Source organism: Elephas maximus, chromosome 17 (genome assembly GCF_024166365.1).
Source record: "Elephas maximus indicus isolate mEleMax1 chromosome 17, mEleMax1 primary haplotype, whole genome shotgun sequence".
Classification (NCBI taxonomy): domain Eukaryota; kingdom Metazoa; phylum Chordata; class Mammalia; order Proboscidea; family Elephantidae; genus Elephas; species Elephas maximus.
The window spans coordinates 77,305,072-77,324,880 of record NC_064835.1 but is presented as its reverse complement, the minus strand read 5'-3'; the positions used below and the strand labels follow the sequence as shown (position 1 = coordinate 77,324,880).

The window sequence follows — 19,809 nt, the reverse complement described above, 5'->3', positions numbered from 1 at the left end:
GAAAATAAAGGGAATTTGAAGTTAAAAGATCTGGGTTTGAATTCTGGTCCTTAACCTAGCTATGAGTCATCTAATTTCTCTGAACTTCAGGTTTCTTGGGATTAATTAAGTAATGTATTTGAAGTTATCTCATAAGCCTTGAAGTTCAATGCAAGTGTTCATTATCAACAAGCAGTAAAGCATTGCCCAGGAAATACAATCAATTGGTTACCTGCCCTGGATTCTGGGCTCTTGTTTGAACGCTATAGGTAGGTTAGCAATGAGCAGGCTGTAGGAACCCAGCAGAGATGGTGTAAGTACAGAAGGTGAGCAGGAACTTCTGGTAAGCAAATTTCAACAAACGTGTGTTACGTCAGAAAACACACAACTATCTATAGTACCTACTCCTCAAAAATAGCTAGACTCTAGTTTTAGAATTTCTACCAATATCTAGCAACAGTATAGCCCTCTACCCTAAATTAATAAAAATGAGTAGTACCATATTGTGAACTTTGTGTTACTTAATTTATCTTATGTAGCTGCTACTGCTGCTGTTGTGTGTGATGGAGTTGATTCCGACTCATGGTGACCCCATGCGACAGAGGACAGCTGCCCCCTAGGGTTTCCTAGGCTATAGTGTTTATCAGAGCAGATCACCAGGTCTTTTCTCCCACAGAGTGGCTGGCAAGTTGGAACCACCAACCTTTCGGTTAGCAGCCAAACACTTACCCGTTGTGCCATCGGGGCTCCTTCTTATGTAGCTAGTAGCGATCAGTTTATACTCTCTGCTAAAATGACTTACACAATTAAAAGTTCAATAACTAAAGTTTTAGGCTTGTCTTTCGACACTATATATTTGTCTTCCAGTTATTCTATTTCCCTAGCTTATAATTTGACATCCCCAGAATCATTTTAATTTTATTGTGTATCTCTGTTATGGTTGAATCCATCAGTTTTGAACAATCTCACACATACCTTTAAAAAATAAATCTAATAGGTCCAGCCTCTTCCCACCAACCTTTGAAGAACCTTCGAGAAAGGAGAAACACAGACCTTCCCCTTCTGGACATGCATGCCATAACCAGGGAGGAAGGAGAAGGGATGGAGACAACCGATATTGAGTCTGTATCTTCTACCAGCACTCACACGCTGTCTTTAGAGCAGCTTCTTAATTCTCCTGAAACTAAACTTGGTATGTTACTTTTTTTTTAATATGTTTTTCTCGTTTAATTTTGCCATTTTTCTTAATAAATGTTATAATCAAAGTTAGAAATGCTTTGTTGAGTCACTCCAGTTAAATTTCTTTTGGTATTCCACCCCCTATTAAAATACTAAGCTTTCCTAAAGGTTTAAAAAAAAATTTTTTTTTTTTTTTTTTCCAAAGAAAATGCTACCTCTGTCCTAGGCTTGAGCAAGAAATAGATGGTTGGAAGTTCTGTGTTGTTGTTATTGTTGTTGGGTGCCTTCAAGTCGATACTGACTCATAGGAACCGCATGCGAGAGAGTAGAACTGCCCCAAGGTTTTTTAGGCTGTCATCTTTATGGAAGCAGATTGCCAGGTCTTTCTCCCGTGTAGCCACTGGGTGGGTTTGAACTGCCAACCTTTTGGGTAGCAGCCAAACACTTAACCGTTGTCCCACCCGGGCTCCTTTGAAAATTCTGTAATGGTGATAAAACATAGGATGAACCATCTCTCACCTTTCCAAGGAACTGACAATTTCTGTTTATTCCTTTTTGTGAAGTAGCTGTGCTAAATTTTGCTTTCTTAAATATATTAACATTTTGGTATAAAACCCAAAAAAATTTTTATAATGAATATTAATGTCCATAATTCAGAAAGAATCTATTTGTCATCCTTCTGAAGTTTCAGGATGATCTGGTGTAAGACCAGTTTGCATCCAAGGTCGTTTACTGTGGTGGGAGCGTTGAAATCGCAAGTCAAAGTTACTTTAGGTGAAGGTGATAGTGGTTAGATGGTAGGATCAGACTCTTGAATCACACTTGCCTTTGTGATTTTTGCCGGAATTGCTTAGCTACTCTGCGCCTATTGCCTCATCTGTAAAATTGGAATAACAATACCTCCCCTACTTCATATACAAGGATTCAATGGTATAAGTCATCAGTAGCGTTGATTCTTCCCTCACTTGTAGGTGAAATGACATAAGCTCTTGAGGCATTAATAGATGGGTAGAAAATGAGTAATAAAACATCCTATAAACACAAGCCTAGCAAATTTCCAAATTGGGGCTCATAAGGCTTGTATTCAATTAGATCATATGCTTTAAAACAGACTGTTTTATGATATATTCAACATGTAATCGCATAATCGAGGTATGTTGAATAGATAATTGGCAAAGAGTGAACCTATATAATACTGCAGAAGTAAAATTATTTAGACATTTTTCGTATTTAGACTCTTCATATATAATAGCTAATTTTTTTAATATTTGAAAAAATACATTACAGAGCCTCCTTTATGGCATGCTGAATTTACCAAAGAAGAGTTGGTTCAGAAACTCCATTCCACCACAAAAAGTGCCGATCACTTAAGTGGCCTGCTTCGGGAAACAGAAGCAACCAATGCGATCCTCATGGAGCAAATTAAGGTCTGTTCAAAAAACTTAGCCACCCAGAAACTACTCTGAGCTGATTGGGTTTTCTTGACCCTCCATCTCCCCACCCCCACCCCACCCCCGGCTTAAAAATTCACATTTCAGATGCACCCGTAATATCTTGATTCTTAGTGATACTAGATTCCTATTAGTTGAGAAATATTGATTGCTTTTGTATCTAATATATAAAGACTTTTAATCTCAACTTTTTCTAAGAAACTATAGGTTTTAGAAATTAGATAGATGTTCAAAAGTCATTGTTCCACAGACACTTAAATAAAACTTATAAATAGGTGTGGATCCGTACATTCTTAAGATAAACTATGGAGCACTTATAATTCAAATCACTCACCTGATGTTGATGGTACTCAACTACTTCACACAGATTGGGGGTAGAGGTGGCAGAGTAGCACAGGACAGTTTTCCTATTTAAAGTAGATACCAGAAGCATCCAGGAGCAAGGTCAGTTGAGGATTATTCAAGAAGTTTTCAGCCCTCCACGTCTTTGACAAATCACATCTCAGAATACAGTCATACTATTTATTGAACCATTTTCATGTGCCAGGCCCTGGCCTGTACGCACGTCATCTGATTTAATTGTCACGGTCACTGTACAGGAGAAGAGTTGAAGCTGATAAACAGTGGAGCAGGATTCAAACTCAACGTCTGAAAAGCTCATCCTCCCCCTCCCCCATGCCAGGCTGCCCCAGATAGATATGTCCTGCCTCTGCAGGGCCACCAACTGTCCTCGTCAAATTAATCTTTTTAACGCTGAATTCCTTTCTTTTTAATGCTGAAGTATTACTAAAGTAACTTAGAGGTACCGTGACATCCCACTGATGAATACTTTAGTATGCATCTCACAAAATAACATTTTCACACAGAGTCACGGTAGCATTATCATGCCGAACAAATCCCTGACTGGCCCAGTGAACCTGTGGCTGTTTCAGTGTTGTATTTCCACAGATTGGCACTCACACTCCTGATGTCTTTGGCCTTATTGTTCCTCTTTAAAATTACCATAGGTTTTAGGTCAGAGTTGGCCAACTTCCCTAAACCAACCTAAATGATGAACTATAACAACATATAACACTGTGTACAAATGTAGAAATAAAGTAATACGAAATCTTCCTCAAAGACTTCACTTTAACATCTCTCTTCTTCGTATCATTCCTTGGTACTTTGACCCATTTTCTGGTGGGATTTTATCTTGTCTTCCATTCCTGAGTTCTCAGCCTCTCCTGGACTCTGACCTAATGTGTTGTTCATCAGGTAAACATGATTTTACTGTGACATTTTCACTTACTGGTGTTCTGAGAAGCAGGCAGGGAAGGGAGTTAGTGGAGCATGCAGGTGTTCACGTCAGCCCCCGTTTTCAGACCCTGGCTTACCTGCCCCACAGTGTCTTCCCCAGAGTCCTGAGCCCCGCTGGTTGAGTCTCTGGAGAATAGAACGGGGAGGGAGCCTCATGGCCCCATCTTGTGGCTCTCATTGCTCCTTATGTAAACTTTCCATCAGTCCCCTGTTTTCAGGCCCAATTTCCATGCTACCATGTCCCTCTAGACAGGAGCTTCTCTTTGGTTCTGAGAGATGCATCCTTCCCCCTTATCTGTAGTACTTGGTAAACTGCTGGACTGTGTCACCTCCCTCTTCTGCATCTGCTTCCCATCTGCCAGGAATTTCCTGGTATCGCTCATCCACTCTTTTTGCCTTTCCATTATTGTTGTTTTTTCAGGGCTGTAGTCTGTCATATTTCACCAGGAGTTTCTAACACCTTTCAACTCATTTCTCTTAACGCCAGCTTCTCAAAAGTGAAATAAGAAGATTGGAAAGAAATCAAGAACGAGAGAAGTCTGTCGCTAACCTGGAATACTTGAAGAATGTCTTGCTACAGTTCATCTTCCTTAAACCAGGTAGTGAGAGAGAGAGACTTCTTCCTGTTATAGATACGATGTTGCAGCTCAGCCCTGAAGAAAAGGGAAAACTGGCTGTAATTGCTCAAGGTGAGTGAACGGAGTCTTACCATTTTTATTTTGTAACTTTTACACTGCCTGGGGACTTGTGGTTGAAATTGTGTGTTTAGTCTTTTTCATGACACAACTATAATATTTGTTCATTTGCATTTTCTTCTGTCATGTGTAACCTGCAAACTGTTGAAAAGCTGACTTTTTAACATTATAGAGCAACTATATTACATTATGGAGCCCTAGTGGTGCACTGGTTAAGTGCTCAGCTGCTAACCAAAAGGTCGGCAGTCCGAATCCACCAGCTGTTCCTTGGAAACCTTATGGGCAGTTCTACTCTGTCCTGTAGGGTCACTATGAGTTGGAATCAACTCCACAGCAGCGATGTGTTGTTTTTTTGTTTTTTGTTTTTTTTTTGGTTTATAGTACATTATAGGGTAACTGTAGTATATGTGAAGGAGCCCTGGTGGTGCAGTGCTTTAGCACTTGGCCGCTAACTGAAAAGTCGGCAGTTCGAGCCCAGCAACTGGAAAAAGATGTGGCAGTCTGCTTCCATAAAGGTTACAGCCTTGGAAATCCTATGGGGAAGTTCTACCCTCTCCTACAGGATTGCAATGAGTCAGAATCAACGCAATGGCAACAGGTTTTATAGTATATGTATATAATTTTAACATTCAGCAAAATACAATATGGTGCTTAGTCTGATCTACTACATCTTTGAAAATTGGATTGTTGATACTGGCCTTTGGTTCTATCAAAGAATATGGTTTTGCTTTATATCATACTTTTTAATGTGTGTTGGCTTGTTCCTCTCCCATTTCACCCCTCTTCCTACCTCCCACTTCCAAATAGTCTAGGGGCAACAGAGGGCACTTGGACAATACTGGTCCATATCTAGCAGTCCATTTTCCCAGGTGAACACAGCTCTATTTAGAATTTATAGTATTGACTTGATGGCATTGGGTTTAGTTTTCTGCTTTATTATTTTTTTGGGGGGGGGTTAATTTTTTCTTGTTTTGTTTATTATTCTTTTCATACATTAATTGCAAGCATAGTTTAATCCACACATTGGTGTGAAATTATTAGTATTGAGTGTCTGATTCTCGGACCTATGATTTTTTTTTTTTTTTTAATTTTTATTGAGCTTCAAGTGAACGTTTACAAGTCAAGTCAGTCTGTCACACATAAGTTTATATACACCTTACTCCATATTCCCACTTGCTCTCCCCCTAATTAGTCAGCCCTTCCAGTCTCTCCTTTCGTGACAATTTTGCCAGCTTCCAACCCTCTCTACCCTCCCATCCCCCCTCCAGACAGGAGATGCCAACACAGTCTCAAGTGTCCACCTTGTACAAATAGCTCACTCTTCATCAGCATCTCTCTCCTACCCACTGTCCAGTCCCTTCCATGTCTGATGAGTTGTCTTCGGGAATGGTTCCAGTCCTGGGCCAACAGAAGGTTTGGGGACCATGACTGCCAGGATTCCTCTAGTCTCAGTCAGACCATTAAGTATGGTCTTTTTGTGAGAATTTGGGGTCTGCATCCCACTGATCTCCTGCTCCCTCAGGGGTTCTCTGTTGTGCTCCCTGTCAGGGCAGTCATTGGTTGTGGCCAGGCACCAACTAGTTCTTCTGGTCTCAGGATGATGTAAGTCTCTGCTTCATGTGGTCCTTTCTGTCTCTTGGGCTCTTAGTTATCGTGTGACCTTGGTGTTCTTCATTCTCCTTTGATCCAGGTGGGTTGAGACCAATTGATGCATCTTAGATGGCCGCTTGTTAGCATTTAAGACCCCAGATGCCACATTTCAAAGTGGGATGCAGAATGTTTTCATAATAGAATTATTTTGCCAATTGACTTAGAAGTCCCCTTAAACCATAGTCCCCAAACCCCCGCCCTTGCTCCGCTGACCTTTGAAGCGTTCATTTTATCCCGGAAATTTCTTTGCTTTTGGTCCAGTCCAATTGAGCTGACCTTCCATGTATTGAGTATTGTCCTTCCCTTCACCTAAAGTAGTTCTTATCTACTAACTAATCAGTAAAAAACCCTCTCTCACCCTCCCTCCCCCCACCCCGTAACCACAAAAGTATGTGTTCTTCACAGTTTATACTATTTCTCAAGATCTTATAATAGTGGTCTTATACAATATTTGTCCTTTTGCCTCTGACTCATTTCGCTCAGCATAATGCCTTCCAGGTTCCTCCATGTTATGAAATGTTTCACAGATTCGTCACCATTCTTTATCGATGCATAGTATTCCGTTGTGTGAATATACCACAATTTATTTAACCATTCATCCGTTGATGGACACCTTGGTTGCTTCCAGCTTTTTGCTGTTGTAAACAGAGCTGCAGTAAACATGGGTGTGCATATATCTGTTGTGTGAAGGCTCTTGTTTCTCTAGGGTATGTTCCGAGGAGTGGGATTTCTGGGTTGTATGGTAGTTCTATTTCTAACTGTTTAAGATAACGCCAGATAGATTTCCAAAGTGGTTGTACCATTTTACATTCCCACCAGCAGTGTATAAGAGGTCCAATCTCTCCGCAGCCTCTCCAACATTTATTATTTTGTGTTTTTTGGATTAATGCCAGCCTTGTTGAAGTGAGATGGAATCTCATCGTAGTTTTAATTTGCATTTCTCTAATGGCTAATGATCAAGAGCATTTTCTCATGTATCTGTTAGCTGCCTGAATATCTTCTTTAGTGAAGTGCGTGTTCATATCCTTTGCCCGCTTCTTGATTGGGTTGTTTGTCTTTTTGTGGTTGAGTTTTGACAGAATCACATAGATTTTAGAGATCAGGCGCTGGTCAGAGATGTCATAGCTGAAAATTCTTTCCCAGTCTGTAGGTGGTCTTTTTACTCTTTTGGTGAAGTCTTTAGATGAGCATGGGTGTTTGATTTTTAGGAGCTCCCAGTTATCTGGTTTCTCTTCGTCATTTTTGGTAATGTTCTGTATTCTGTTTATGCCTTGTATTAGGGCTCCTAACGTTATTCCTATTTTTCCTTCCATGATCTTTATCGTTTCAGTCTTTATGTTTAGGTCTTTGATCCACTTGGAGTTAGTTTTTGTGCATGGTGTGAGGTATGGGTCCTGTTTCATTTTTTTGCTAATGGATATCCAGTTATGCCAGCACCACTTGTTTAAAAGACTATCTTTTCCCCAATTAACTGACACTGGTCCTTTGTCAAATATCAGCTGCTCATATATGGATGGATTTATATCTGGGTTCTCAATTCTGTTCCATTGGTCTATGTGCCTGTTGGTGTACCAGTACCAGGCTGTTTTGACTACTGTGGCTGTATAATAGGTTCTGAAATCAGGTAGAGTGAGGCCTCCCACTTTCTTCTTCTTTTTCAGTAATGCTTTACTTATCCGAGGCTTCTTTCCCTTCCGTATGAAGTTGGTGATTTGTTTATCCATCACATTAAAAAATGACATTGGAATTTGGATCGGAAGTGCATTGTATGTATAGATGGCTTTTGGTAGAATAGACATTTTTACTATGTTAAGTCTTCCTATCCATGAGCAAGGTATGTTTTTCCACTTAAGTAGGTCCTTTTTAGTTTCTTACAGTAGTATTTCGTAGTTTTCTTTGTATAGGTCTTTTACATCTTTGGTAAGATTTATTCCTAAGTATTTTATCTTCTTGGGGGCTACTGTGAATGGTATTGATTTGGTGATTTCCTCTTCGATGTTCTTTTTGTTGATGTAGAGGAATCCAAGTGATTTTTGTATGTTTATCTTATAACCTGTGACTCTGCCAAACTCTTCTATTAGTTTCAGTAGTTTTGTGGAGGATTCCTTAGGGTTTTCTGTGTATAAGATCATGTCATCTGCAAATAGAGATAATTTTACTTCCTCCTTGCCAATCCGGATGTCCTTTATTTCTTTGTCTAGCCTAATTGCTCTGGCTAGGACCTCTAGCACAATGTTGAATAAGAGCAGTGATAAGGGGCATCCTTGTCTGGTTCCCGTTCTCAAGGGAAATGCTTTCAGGTTCTCTCCATTTAGGGTGATGTTGGCTGTTGGCTTTGCATAGATGCCCTTTATTATGTTGAGGAATTTTCCTTCAATTCCTATTTTGGTGAGAGTTTTTATCATAAATGGGTGTTGGACTTTGTCAAATGCCTTTTCTGCATCAATTGATAAGATCATGTGATTTTTGTCTTTTGTTTTATTCCTATGGTGGATTACATTAATGGTTTTTCTAATATTAAACCAGCCTTGCATAAAAAAAAAAAAAATACCTGGTACAAATCCCACTTGGTCATGGTGGATTATTTTTTTGATATGTTGTTGGATTCTATTGGCTAGAATTTTGTTGAGGATTTTTGCATCTATGTTCATGAGGGATATAGGTCTGTAATTTTCTTTTTTTGTGATGTCTTTACCTGGTTTTGGTATCAGGGAGATGGTGGCTTCATAGAATGAGTTGGGTAGTATTCCGTCATTTTCTATGCTTTGAAATACCCTTAGTAGTAGTGGTGTTAACTCTTCTCTGAAAGTTTGGTAGAACTCTGCAGTGAAGCCATCCGGGCCAGGGCTTTTTTTTGTTGGGAGTTTTTGAATTACCGTTTCAATCTCTTTTTTCTTTATGGGTCTATTTAGTTGTTCTACTTTTGAATGTGTGTTAGTTTAGGTAGGTAGTGTTTTTCCAGGAATTCATCCATTTCTTCTAGGTTTGCAAATTTGTTAGAGTACAATTTTTCGTAATAATCTGATATGATTCTTTTAATTTCAGTTGGGTCTGTTGTGATGTGGCCCATCTCGTTTCTTATTCGGGTTATTTGTTTCCTTTCCTGTATTTCTTTAGTCAGTCTAGCCAATGGTTTATCAATTTTGTTAATTTTTTCAAAGAACCAGCTTTTGGCTTTGTTAATTCTTTCAATTGTTTTTCTGTTCTCTAATTCATTTAGTTCAGCTCTAATTTTTATTATTTGTTTTCTTCTGGTGCCTGATGGATTCTTTTGTTGCTCACTTTCTATTTGTTCAAGTTGTAGGGACAGTTCTCTGCTTTTGGCTCTTTCTTCTTTTTGTATGTGTGCATTTATCGATATAAATTGGCCTCTGAGCACTGCTTTTGCTGTGTCCCAGAGGTTTTGATAGGAAGTATTTTCATTCTCGTTGCATTCTATGAATTTCTTTATTCCCTCCTTAATGTCTTCTATAACCCAGTCTTTTTTCAGGAGGGTATTGTTCAGTTTCCAAGTATTTGATTTCTTTTCCCTAGTTTTTCTGTTATTGATTTCTAGTTTGATTGCCTTGTGGTCTGAGAAGATGCTTTGTAATATTTCGATGTTTTGGACTCTGCAAAGGTTTGTTTTATGACCTAATATGTGGTCTATTCTAGAGAATGTTCCATGTGCGCTAGAAAAAAAAGTATACTTTGCAGCAGTTGGGTGGAGAGTTCTGTATAAGTCAATGAGGTCAAGTTGGTTGACTGTAGTAAATAGGTCTTCCGTGTCTCTATTGAGCTGACTGGATGTCCTGTCATTCTCCAAAAGTGGTGTGTTGAAGTCTCCTAGTATAATTGTGGAGATGTCTATCTCACTTTTCAGTTCTGTTAAAATTTGTTTTATGTATCTTGCAGCCCTGTCATTGAGTGCATAAATATTTAATATGGTTATATCTTCCTGGTCAATTGTCCCTTTTATCATTATGTAGTGTCCTTCTTTATCCTTTGTGGTGGATTTAACTTTAAAGTCTATTTTGTCAGAAATTAATATTGCTACTTCTGCTCTTTTTTGCTTATTGTTTGCTTGATATATTTTTTTCCATCCTTTGAGTTTTAGTTTGTTTGTGTCTCTAAGTCTATGGTGTGTCTCTTGTAGGCAGCATATAGACGGAGCGTGTTTCTTTATCCAGTCTGAGACTCTCTGTCTCTTTATTGGTGCGTTTAGTCCATTTACATTCAGCGTAATTATAGATAAGTATGTGTTCAGTGCTGTGATTTTGATGCCTTTTTATGTGTGTTGTTGACAGTTTCATTTTTCCACTTTTTTGTGCTGAGACGTTTTTCTTTGTAAATTGTGTGTTCCTCATTTTCATAGTATTTGACTTTGTTTGCTGAGTCGTTACATTTTTCTTGGTTTTTATTTTGAGTTATGGAGTTGTTGTACCTCTTTGTGGTTACCTTAATATTTACCCCTATTTTTCTAAGTAATAACCTAACTTGTATTGTCCTGTATTGCCTTGTATCCCTCTCCATATGTCTGCTTTATTTTATATCAACTAGAAATAATACTGTGATTTCATAAACTCCTCTGAAATGCTTTACATTCAGCTGCTATAGTTTCCTGATATGAAACTTCATCTCAAGGATCATGGTTCCTTTTTTGTTTTTAAGTGTTTTTATTAGTGTCATTGCCAGGCATACAGAAAAAAATATTGTAATGAACCCTTGTACCTGTCACCTGTCTTTAACTATTATCAATTCATGGGCAATTTTGGTTCATCTTGCACTCACTTGGTAGGAGTAGGGGAGAGCTAGAGACATTAAAAGTAAATCCCACACCTTATATATAATTTCACCAGTAAAATGTCAATGTGTATTGAATTCGTATGTTGTCTGGACCCAGTCCGTGTTCAGTTCTTCTTGATTATCACCAAAATGTTTTCTTATAAGATGCCGTATAGATTTCACACATTGCATTTGGTTGATGTTTCTTAAGTTTTTTTTTTTTCTTTTCTTTTTTTTAATCAGTAATCCATGTCCCTTTTTTAATATGCGATTTATTTGTTGAAGAAACTGGTTGTTTGCCCTGTATTCTGGATTTGGTACTTCAAGAAATCATTTAACTTGTTCCAATACTGCCTGCAAATTGGAACTTAGATCTCTGATCCAGGTAAAATTAGGAAGAGGGGACAAAAATACTTTATAGTTAGTGGTTGTGTACTCTCCAAGACATCACATCAATGGTCAGAAAACGTTTAGTTGTCCAACTTTGAGTGATGTTCAGTTAGCGTGATCACTTGTCAGTCTGATATATCTCTTATTTTGTAAACTCTTAAAGGAAAGTATCACAAATGCACAGAAGCCGAGAAGAAAGTATAAAGAATACCCTTGTGCCCATACCCAGATTCAACAATTACCAACACGTTGTGAATCTTGTTAATTTATTCCCACCAAAGCTTTTTCTTTTTCTGAAATATTTTAAAGCTTATCTCAGATATCGTGTCATTTTATCGTGAAAAAAAAAGTTGGTATGAATCTCTTAGAAATGGGAATTTTTTTAAACCATATCCACTATAGAAAAATTACTGTCTCCTTAATATCTAATACCTAGCCCATTTTTAAGTGTCCATATTTGTCTCAATAATGTCTTTTTCAATTGATTTTTCAAATTGTGGTTCAGATCAAATTTACATATTAAATCTGTTTGTTTTAGGTTAAAGAAGATTTAAGAGGCAGAACAGTTCCCTGTCTTTTCTGTTTTCAAATCCCATTTATTTGTTGGAGAAACCAATTCTTTGTCCTGTAAAATTTGTTTTCCATGTTCTGGATTTGCCTGATGGCCCCATTCTATTGGTGACTTTAACTGTAAATGCTAACTAAACTGAGGGTCCTGCGAGTGGTCCTCAAAAGTGAGCAGGCATGAATCACCTAGAGCACTTACTAAAACAGATTGTTAGTCCCCACCCCAATTTCTGAGTCAGTTGTTCTAGGGTAAGACCCGAGAATTTGCATGTTTAGCGAGCTCCGGGAATGCTGATGCACCTGACCCAGACACAGCACTTTGAGAACACCTGACCCTGGGGCTGATAAGATTCAGATGTAATTTGTTGTTGTTTGTTTGTTGCAGAATACTTCGTAAGCAGTGCTGAAGAAGCCTAGGTTCATGGTTTCTTTAAATCTGTTTTCTTATAGTACGTGTTTCTGTTGATGAGAGAAGAACGTACTCAACGTTGACAGTAATCTCAGTTCTACTAACGATAGGATGGGTTATGTTAGCCACATAGCCATTTTGTCCTAAGATCCCAGATAAGAATCCATCCTGTACGTTTTTAATAATGTAGTTATTCTAAATTTGGAATGTGCTTTTGTATGCAGTTTTTATTTATTCCAGATCTTGAATGGCTAAGCCTATTTTGTTATTGTAAAATGATCCAGGAGTTAGAAAGGGTATACGTATTTTTACGTTTAAACATAGTCTTCAATAACTCAAAATAGTTAACATATTTAATAGCCCTCTTATGAAAGATCAGCTTGTTTGTAATGTAGGTGTAGATGTAGCTAGTGCCCAACTGGCTCCCGGAAGGCCAGGGTCCATTGACTGAAAGACCTCAAAGAAACTAAGGGGTCCCGATAACAGATTTGTTTTATAATTCCACAAAACATATATCCAGAGGTTCATTGTTACGGTGGTGTTTTGTGCTGAGTCGATTTTCTACTACTCATGACCCAGAGTGACAGAATAGAACTGCCCCATAGGGTTTTCTAGTCTGTAAAATTTACAGGAGCAGATTGCCAGGTCTTTTCTCCTGTGTAGCTGCTGGGTAGGATCTAACCTCCAGCCTTTCAGTTAGCAGCCAAGTGCTTAACCTTACACTACCAGGGCTCCTTTAGGTTCATTAGAAACCTGAAATTCTGAGATATACTTTTGCTAAATCCTGTAAATGCACAGGAAAATCCCACTTACAAAATTTAAATTATTTTGCCCTTCCTTTGAAGACTATTTACTTCTTGGCTGTTACCTATATAAGCAGATGAAAGAGAGCATACACAAATTAAAAACAGTGATGGTTTAGAGCAGATTTACATGTTTTTTTAAATGAGCTAGTTAACTGGAAGATTGGTCAGAAGCCATTATCCCAAAGTCAGCATGGAGAAACATTAAAAAAAAAAAGAGTGGATAAAAAAAAAACAGGATAGAATGAAGACATCTAACATGTATTTAATAATTGAAGTTCTGGAAGGAAAAGGAGGAGATTGGAACAGAGACAATATTTGAAAAGAATGTGTTTAGGAGCTCAGCTGCTAACCAAAATGTCAGCAATTTGAATCCACCAGCCACTTCTTGGAAACCCTGCAGGGCAGTTTTTCTCTGTCCTATAGAGCTGCTATGAGTTGGAATCAACTACACGGCAGTAGGTTTGGTTTTTGGTTATATCAATCCACAGGTTCAAAAAGCCCAATAAAATTTCAGGCACCATGTCAAATTAACAAATATTGTTATATATATTTTTAAAACAATTTAAGAAATTCAAGCAGAATAAGTAAAGTTCACATCTAATCACATAAAAGTGAAACTAAAAAAAATATTTCAAAGGCAGAGGAAAAAAGACACATTGCCTCATTCCCTTTAAAGGAGTAATAGATTAAAAATGGACTTAAAAGCAGTGATAGAGTGTTATGGTCAGCATGCTCAAAGGAAACTGCCAACCTTGTAAAGATATTTTTCAGGATCTTTTCTAACAAACAGAAACTTTAATAATTCGCCTTCATCGGAAATTCTAAATGACGTACTTGAAGCCTAAGGTAAATTTACGAAGTGAATGTTGGAGATGCAGGTGGGAATGACATGCAAAAGCAAGCTTGCCGTCATGTTACAGATAAGGGCCTAGGCCTCACTGGTCATATCAGGGACGTTTTATTACCAAGACCCTGAAGATAATAACCAACACTGCACAGACGTGGAGTGCCAGCGAGAGGGTCTGAGAGCCACTTGTCTTACTCAGCACTGAAGAAAATGGAACCATTAGAGCAGAGAACACCAGTACCTCTTGACTGCTTCATCTCCTTGGAAGCAGTGTTTACAGTCTATGGTTTTGTGTAAAGTTTATAACAGTGTTTTTCAACTATGACGCAGTATGGCATTAGCCCCAAAACAGAAAGCTGATATTGCCAAGAAGAGTAGATTACTCCTCTGTTTGCAATGAAAATGTTAACTGAAACCTAGCATATTAGAAAATAGCATAGTTCAAAGTTCGTGTTTCTTTTCTACTTGAGATACAGCTTATAGTAAATCAGCTTTGCTCCCCCAATTAAGTTAGAGCCATATAGTACTTCTTCGTGCAAAATTGAAATCTGAGCTTTGCCACTCATGCAAGAGCTAAAAGCTCCTTCTCTACTTGTGCTACTTATTACAAAACACATATACCAAGGCCTAATACTCTTTAGAAGCAAATAAAGAGGAAAACAGCAATAACCCAGTACGAAATTGGGAAAAGACTATCGTAGGCTTTTTATTATTGTTATTATCATCATCTCCAGGCGAGCAGGAAGAGAGTGCACACTCACATACCCCTGTAAGTGCCTAATTGAATTTGCAGAGGATATAGAACCTTATCGGAAAAGAGCAGCCACTCAGGGCAGGAGCGAATGCAGCCTGTCCCTGCACGGCTTTTCTCTGGTCTTTGTTTGCCTAAGGGGATCATAGCTGCCAGTAACAATGTCTTCACAGAGTAGAGTCCTGCCAGATCTGAGAACACAGCTGAATTCTTACTGTCGCAAGTCTTATACTTGAGAGCATACCACCCATTCCATATGAATATGCAACAGCCTATGCATTTCAGTTTTGGGAAATGTTTACCAGCATCAGACTCTCATTATTGGGAGCAGGGCCACCTCCTTCTCTGATGAGAGAAAGCAGTCAGTGCCCAGGTATCTATCCCTAAATAGTATCTTTTCCTCCAGCCTTCTAGAAGCATCGAGATTGTGGAAGACAGACTTCTAAACACAGTTCAAAGATTGTGTTCTGTTCTACTTGGGATACAAGAGCACCTTCCCCCCATGATCCTTACCTCCTAGCATTCATACCTTAGTATAATCTGCTCCTCCCACCCTCCCCAAGTTAGACCGGTCAAGTGACTTACTTCTAACCAGTCGGATACAGCAAAGGTGATAGATGGGATGTCACTACCGTGATTAGATTATAAGAGATAATGACTTCTGTCTTGCTAGCAAACTCTGGAGAGAGCCTTCTCAGCTCGCACCCTTCGATGAAGCTAACTGCCATGTTGGAGAGCTCACGTGGCAAGGAACTGAGGCCAGCCTCAGTCAGTAGCAAGTGAGCAACTGAGGTCATCATCAGTTCAGCCCTCAAGGAACTGGATTCTGCCAACTACCGTGCGAGCTTGGACAGCTCTATTCCAGCCTTCAAATGAGACCCCAGCCTTGGCCAACGCCTTGATTACAGCCTCATGAGATACCCAGAAACAGACGCCCCTGCTAAGTCATTCCCAAACTCCTGACCCACAGAAGCTGCAAGATGATAAATGTGTGTTGTTTTAAGCTAAGTTTGTAGTAACTTGTTATGCAGCAATACATAACTGATAATACACTGATAAAACCAACAGCCAGCAGAAAAAGAAGTGAAAGTGGCTTGTAAGCTACAGAAAGAGGCTCTCCATTTTGAATTTTTAAAATCCTTCTCTGATGAGATCCTACTGTGGCCCATATATATGAAAATGCAGAAAAATGTCTGGAAGCATACGTACCAAGGTCATAATGGTTACTTCAGTGGGGAGGGGTGGAAGAAAGGACATGCAACGAAAAGAGATGCTCCTTTGTTCTTTTTTTTCCAAGAGTTGCAAAAATTTCAAATTATGTATTAATATGCAAATTATATTAACAAGAAAAAAGTAAGGGAGACCCTTTCCGAAACTTCTTGGAAGCCCAAAATTTCTCTGAACTTTCAACTGCTCTAAGGATTTGTGTTGATCATATAAAAAAAAAAAAGATCAAAAGAGCAATTGGAACACTCATAAAATACAAAACAATACAACCACCTTGAAGAAGTTTGGCCGTTTCTTATAAAGTTAAACCGTACACTCGTCATCCAGTAATAACCCCACTCCTAGGAATACAGCCAAGAGAAATGAAAACCTATATTCACCCAAAAGCCTTGCACAAATCTTGTAAATATACTAAAAACCACAGAAAGATACTTTTAAAATGTGAATTTTGTGGTATGTGAATTATGTCTCAAAAAAAGTTTTTTACTTAGAAACCTGTGCACAATGCTTAGAGCAGCATTCACAATTGCCAAAACTAGAAACAACCCAGATGTCCTCCAGCTTATAAATGAAAGAACTGTGGTAGAGCACACAGTGGAATACCAGTCAGCAATAAAAAGGGACAACCACTGAGGCAGACACAACACCAGTGAATCTTAAAAGCATCATGCTGAGTAAAAGGAACCAGACTCAAAAGGACACATACTATTTGATTTTATTTATATGGCATTTTGGAAAAGGCAAAATAATAAGAACAGAAAACAGATAGTTGCCAAGGAGCCAGAGGAGGGGTTGACTGCCAAATGGCATGGCAGAACTTTTTGAGATGATGGAAATGCTCTGTGCCTTGCTTGGGGTGGTGGTATGCGACTGTATGCACTTGTCAAACTCATGAAACCATGTACTAAATGGGGTAGGCTTTTCTGTAAGTAAATTAAACCTGGCTGTTTTTGTAGAATGATATAAAAACACACGTTTTTTGGTTTGATTTGGTTTTGTTTTGAGGTTTACCCTGAATCTGATGTTTTTAGACTCTACATTAAAAGTTATGTAAAGGTTTCCATTTTAAAAGAATGCTTAAAAAAAATCCCCTTGTCATAAAACTGAGTTGCGCTGGACTCTCCAGTTTGGAATTGTCTAGTAAAAGCAAAGATACAGATGTTGAAGCAGTGACATAACCTTGAAGTGTGGTGTGAGAGGATCGAATTTCAGAATAGTGGAGCTATCTCTTACGGTCTGTACTGTTAACACTGTTGATTTGTCAAGAGTCATTTCTGCACAATTTTTATAGCTAATTTTTTACTAAGCCATCTGAAGGTTCGGTTTTAGATTGTTCCATGTTGCGTATCACTGCTTTGAAGTTAAAGTTTAAAAGGATAGCGTATAATCACTTAGAAGAAAAATTCTTATTTGCTTATTCTCTAGAATGGTCCTAGAATATAGATTTTGCATTGAGAAATCTTAATACTTTTTTCTTTCTAACTTTCCAAAGGTGAGGAAGAAAACGCTTCCCGTTCCTCAGGATGGGCATCGTATCTGCATAGTTGGTCTGGACTTCGCTAGATTGATGGAAGGAAGATGAGTCAAGTATATTGGCAATGAGTATATTGACTCGTTTTCTGCCAACAGAATCCGCTTGGCAGAAAATGAGTCACGTATATTGCTGTCATCCTTTTGTCAAAAAGTGTGTGTATATATTTACATCTGCATATATTTGTACATATATATGACAGCTGTATTAAAAAGTCTCAGCTTGAAGTACCGTTTGGAGCATCGATACCAGTCCACAGTCCTTTGATTCAGCACCCGAGAGACCACCACTTCTGTGATCTTCCTTCACGTTGCCAGAACTAAAACACGAAGAATGAATTTACTACCCCTCTTCTCTGCAACCTCAGGACCCGCCTATTTCTTGGCAATACTGTGAATTTTGGAGATAAGCTCAGTTTCAATAGCGTAACACCTGAAATCTAGACTTTTAAAATAACATTACAAGACTATTGCAAAATCAGATTGTTACCAGTTATAAATTGTTAGATAAAATTTGGTGATTAAGAGTATGACGGCAGATGCTTTATTGGTAAATTGATCATTTTGTTTAAGGGACTATAAAGTAAATATGCTACAGTTAATTATGAGGCAAAGTGAAAGTAAAATTTTATTTAGTTGTTAGCTTTAAAATGTACTTTAGAAAATATGAACTGTTCTCTTTTTCTCTAAAGTCAGGGACTCATCAGGAGCCCTAGTATTGGCTGGTCTAATACTGATCGGATGGGACCGCTGCATTTCCTTGGGGGTGATTTCATGGTGTCTTTCTCAGCTCTTGCTCTGGTTACACTACTGCCAAGCCATGAGTCTGTTTTGGGAATTTCTTTCATCCCCCAAATGAAAATCTATCAGGACAGTGACTGTAATTCAGCATTGTATCTACATGTGAAACTGGCGCTTCCTGTGTTTAACAGATAGTGTTGTTCCGTAAGCTTTCCATCATCGGATTTCAGAAAGGTACCTTAAGCCAGTGCTGCGTTCTCAGTTTTTGTGAATCACCATAAATAGTGGTATTACTTGCCTTTGACGCCTCTGAGTATATTTTAGTGACTAGACCAAAATTGTGCTCTTAAATCATAAATTTGAGAATTCTATTTTAATATTTATTTCATACTAAAGCACCACACAGTATGCTATATGAAGTTCCCTGAAAGCCTTCCGATTTATATTTTAATTTTTCATTCTCTGCTGGAGAACTAACTTTGCACTTTGGTTACTCAGAACATTGGCTTCCAGTTTAGTTTTAACTAAAGTTTGCTGCTGACATGTTGAGTTTGTTCTTTAAAAAACAGCTCCAGCAAAATGTCGTTCCTCCCATTTTAGAACAAACCCAACAAGTGAATGTTTTACTGAAAATGTATCTATTTCAAAGCTGACATTAAAGTTTAGTTTTTCTTACTTTATAAACTGTGAATATGAGTATGCCAGCAGCATACAATGTAACTTTAGTAGTATTTAAATAAATTTCACTTTCTGAGTCTAGACTTTCTGAAGTCTATATAAACTTGTTTTGAAATATAGTCTCTACTTAAAATGTAATAAAAATACCTTTTGCATGATAAAAAATTAATTACAAAAAGCATATTCTTTCATGGTTTCAGCAATGAGAGGAAATGTACTGATTATTTTAATATTACTATTAAATATGTTTCACTGTAAACTATGTTTTTATGACTTTTTTTGTTAGATACTGTCTCTGGAGTTTTTAATCATTTGTGGATTGGAATTGCAAATTCCTTTATTACTGTCCTTATACATTTGGGATCTAGAATATTAGATGCTTGAGACAACATAGATGGCCGCTTTGGTAGGTCATATGTAAACCATGACACCTACCGTTTCTGACATCCTCCTTCCCGATGAAACCAGAGCAATGCTAGACCTTTCTTTGGACCAAGATAGACATAGATTCAACCAGAGATAGGTGCCTGGCTAAGATGACCAGCTTCATGGTGCCATTAGGTAAAGGACTCTCTTCAGTTAGAGGCAAAGGTTATTACCTTTTTTAGGGAAGTTAGACTGGAAAATGGGGAGAGGCAAAGCACTGGGAGAAGCAGAGATGCCATGAGAAAGAGAAACCAAGCACACTGAGAACGGAATGGAAAGGGCAACAAGCCTAGAGTGTGTTTTGGTCCAAAACAGCTCTCCAACCCTGGGTCCATGACCTTGGGGTGCTTACATAAACTCCCTGGAGCCTTAAGAGCTGAATTCATACAGACCCTGATGTTGGGGCACTGATGTCTGATCTCA

At 38.3% G+C, this 19,809-nt stretch overlaps 1 protein-coding gene across 2 annotated transcripts in view; it reads left to right on the top strand.

The window, feature by feature from the left end:
* GCC2 (GRIP and coiled-coil domain containing 2) overlaps positions 1–19,149 on the top strand; it is a 67,550-nt gene extending 48,401 nt beyond the window's left edge. Inside the window, exons 20-23 of one of the 2 annotated variants that reach the window (XM_049856209.1) lie at positions 977–1,171; positions 2,446–2,585; positions 4,393–4,594; positions 17,504–19,149. In XM_049856209.1, coding sequence (XP_049712166.1) covers positions 977–1,171; positions 2,446–2,585; positions 4,393–4,594; positions 17,504–17,574 — 608 coding nt within the window. In that variant the 3' untranslated portion in view covers positions 17,575–19,149. Of the gene's footprint in view, positions 1–976; positions 1,172–2,445; positions 2,586–4,392; positions 4,595–17,503 lie in introns of those variants that run through there. The other variant, XR_007513548.1, reaches the window with a different exon arrangement.
* The last annotated feature ends 660 nt before the right edge of the window (positions 19,150–19,809 follow it).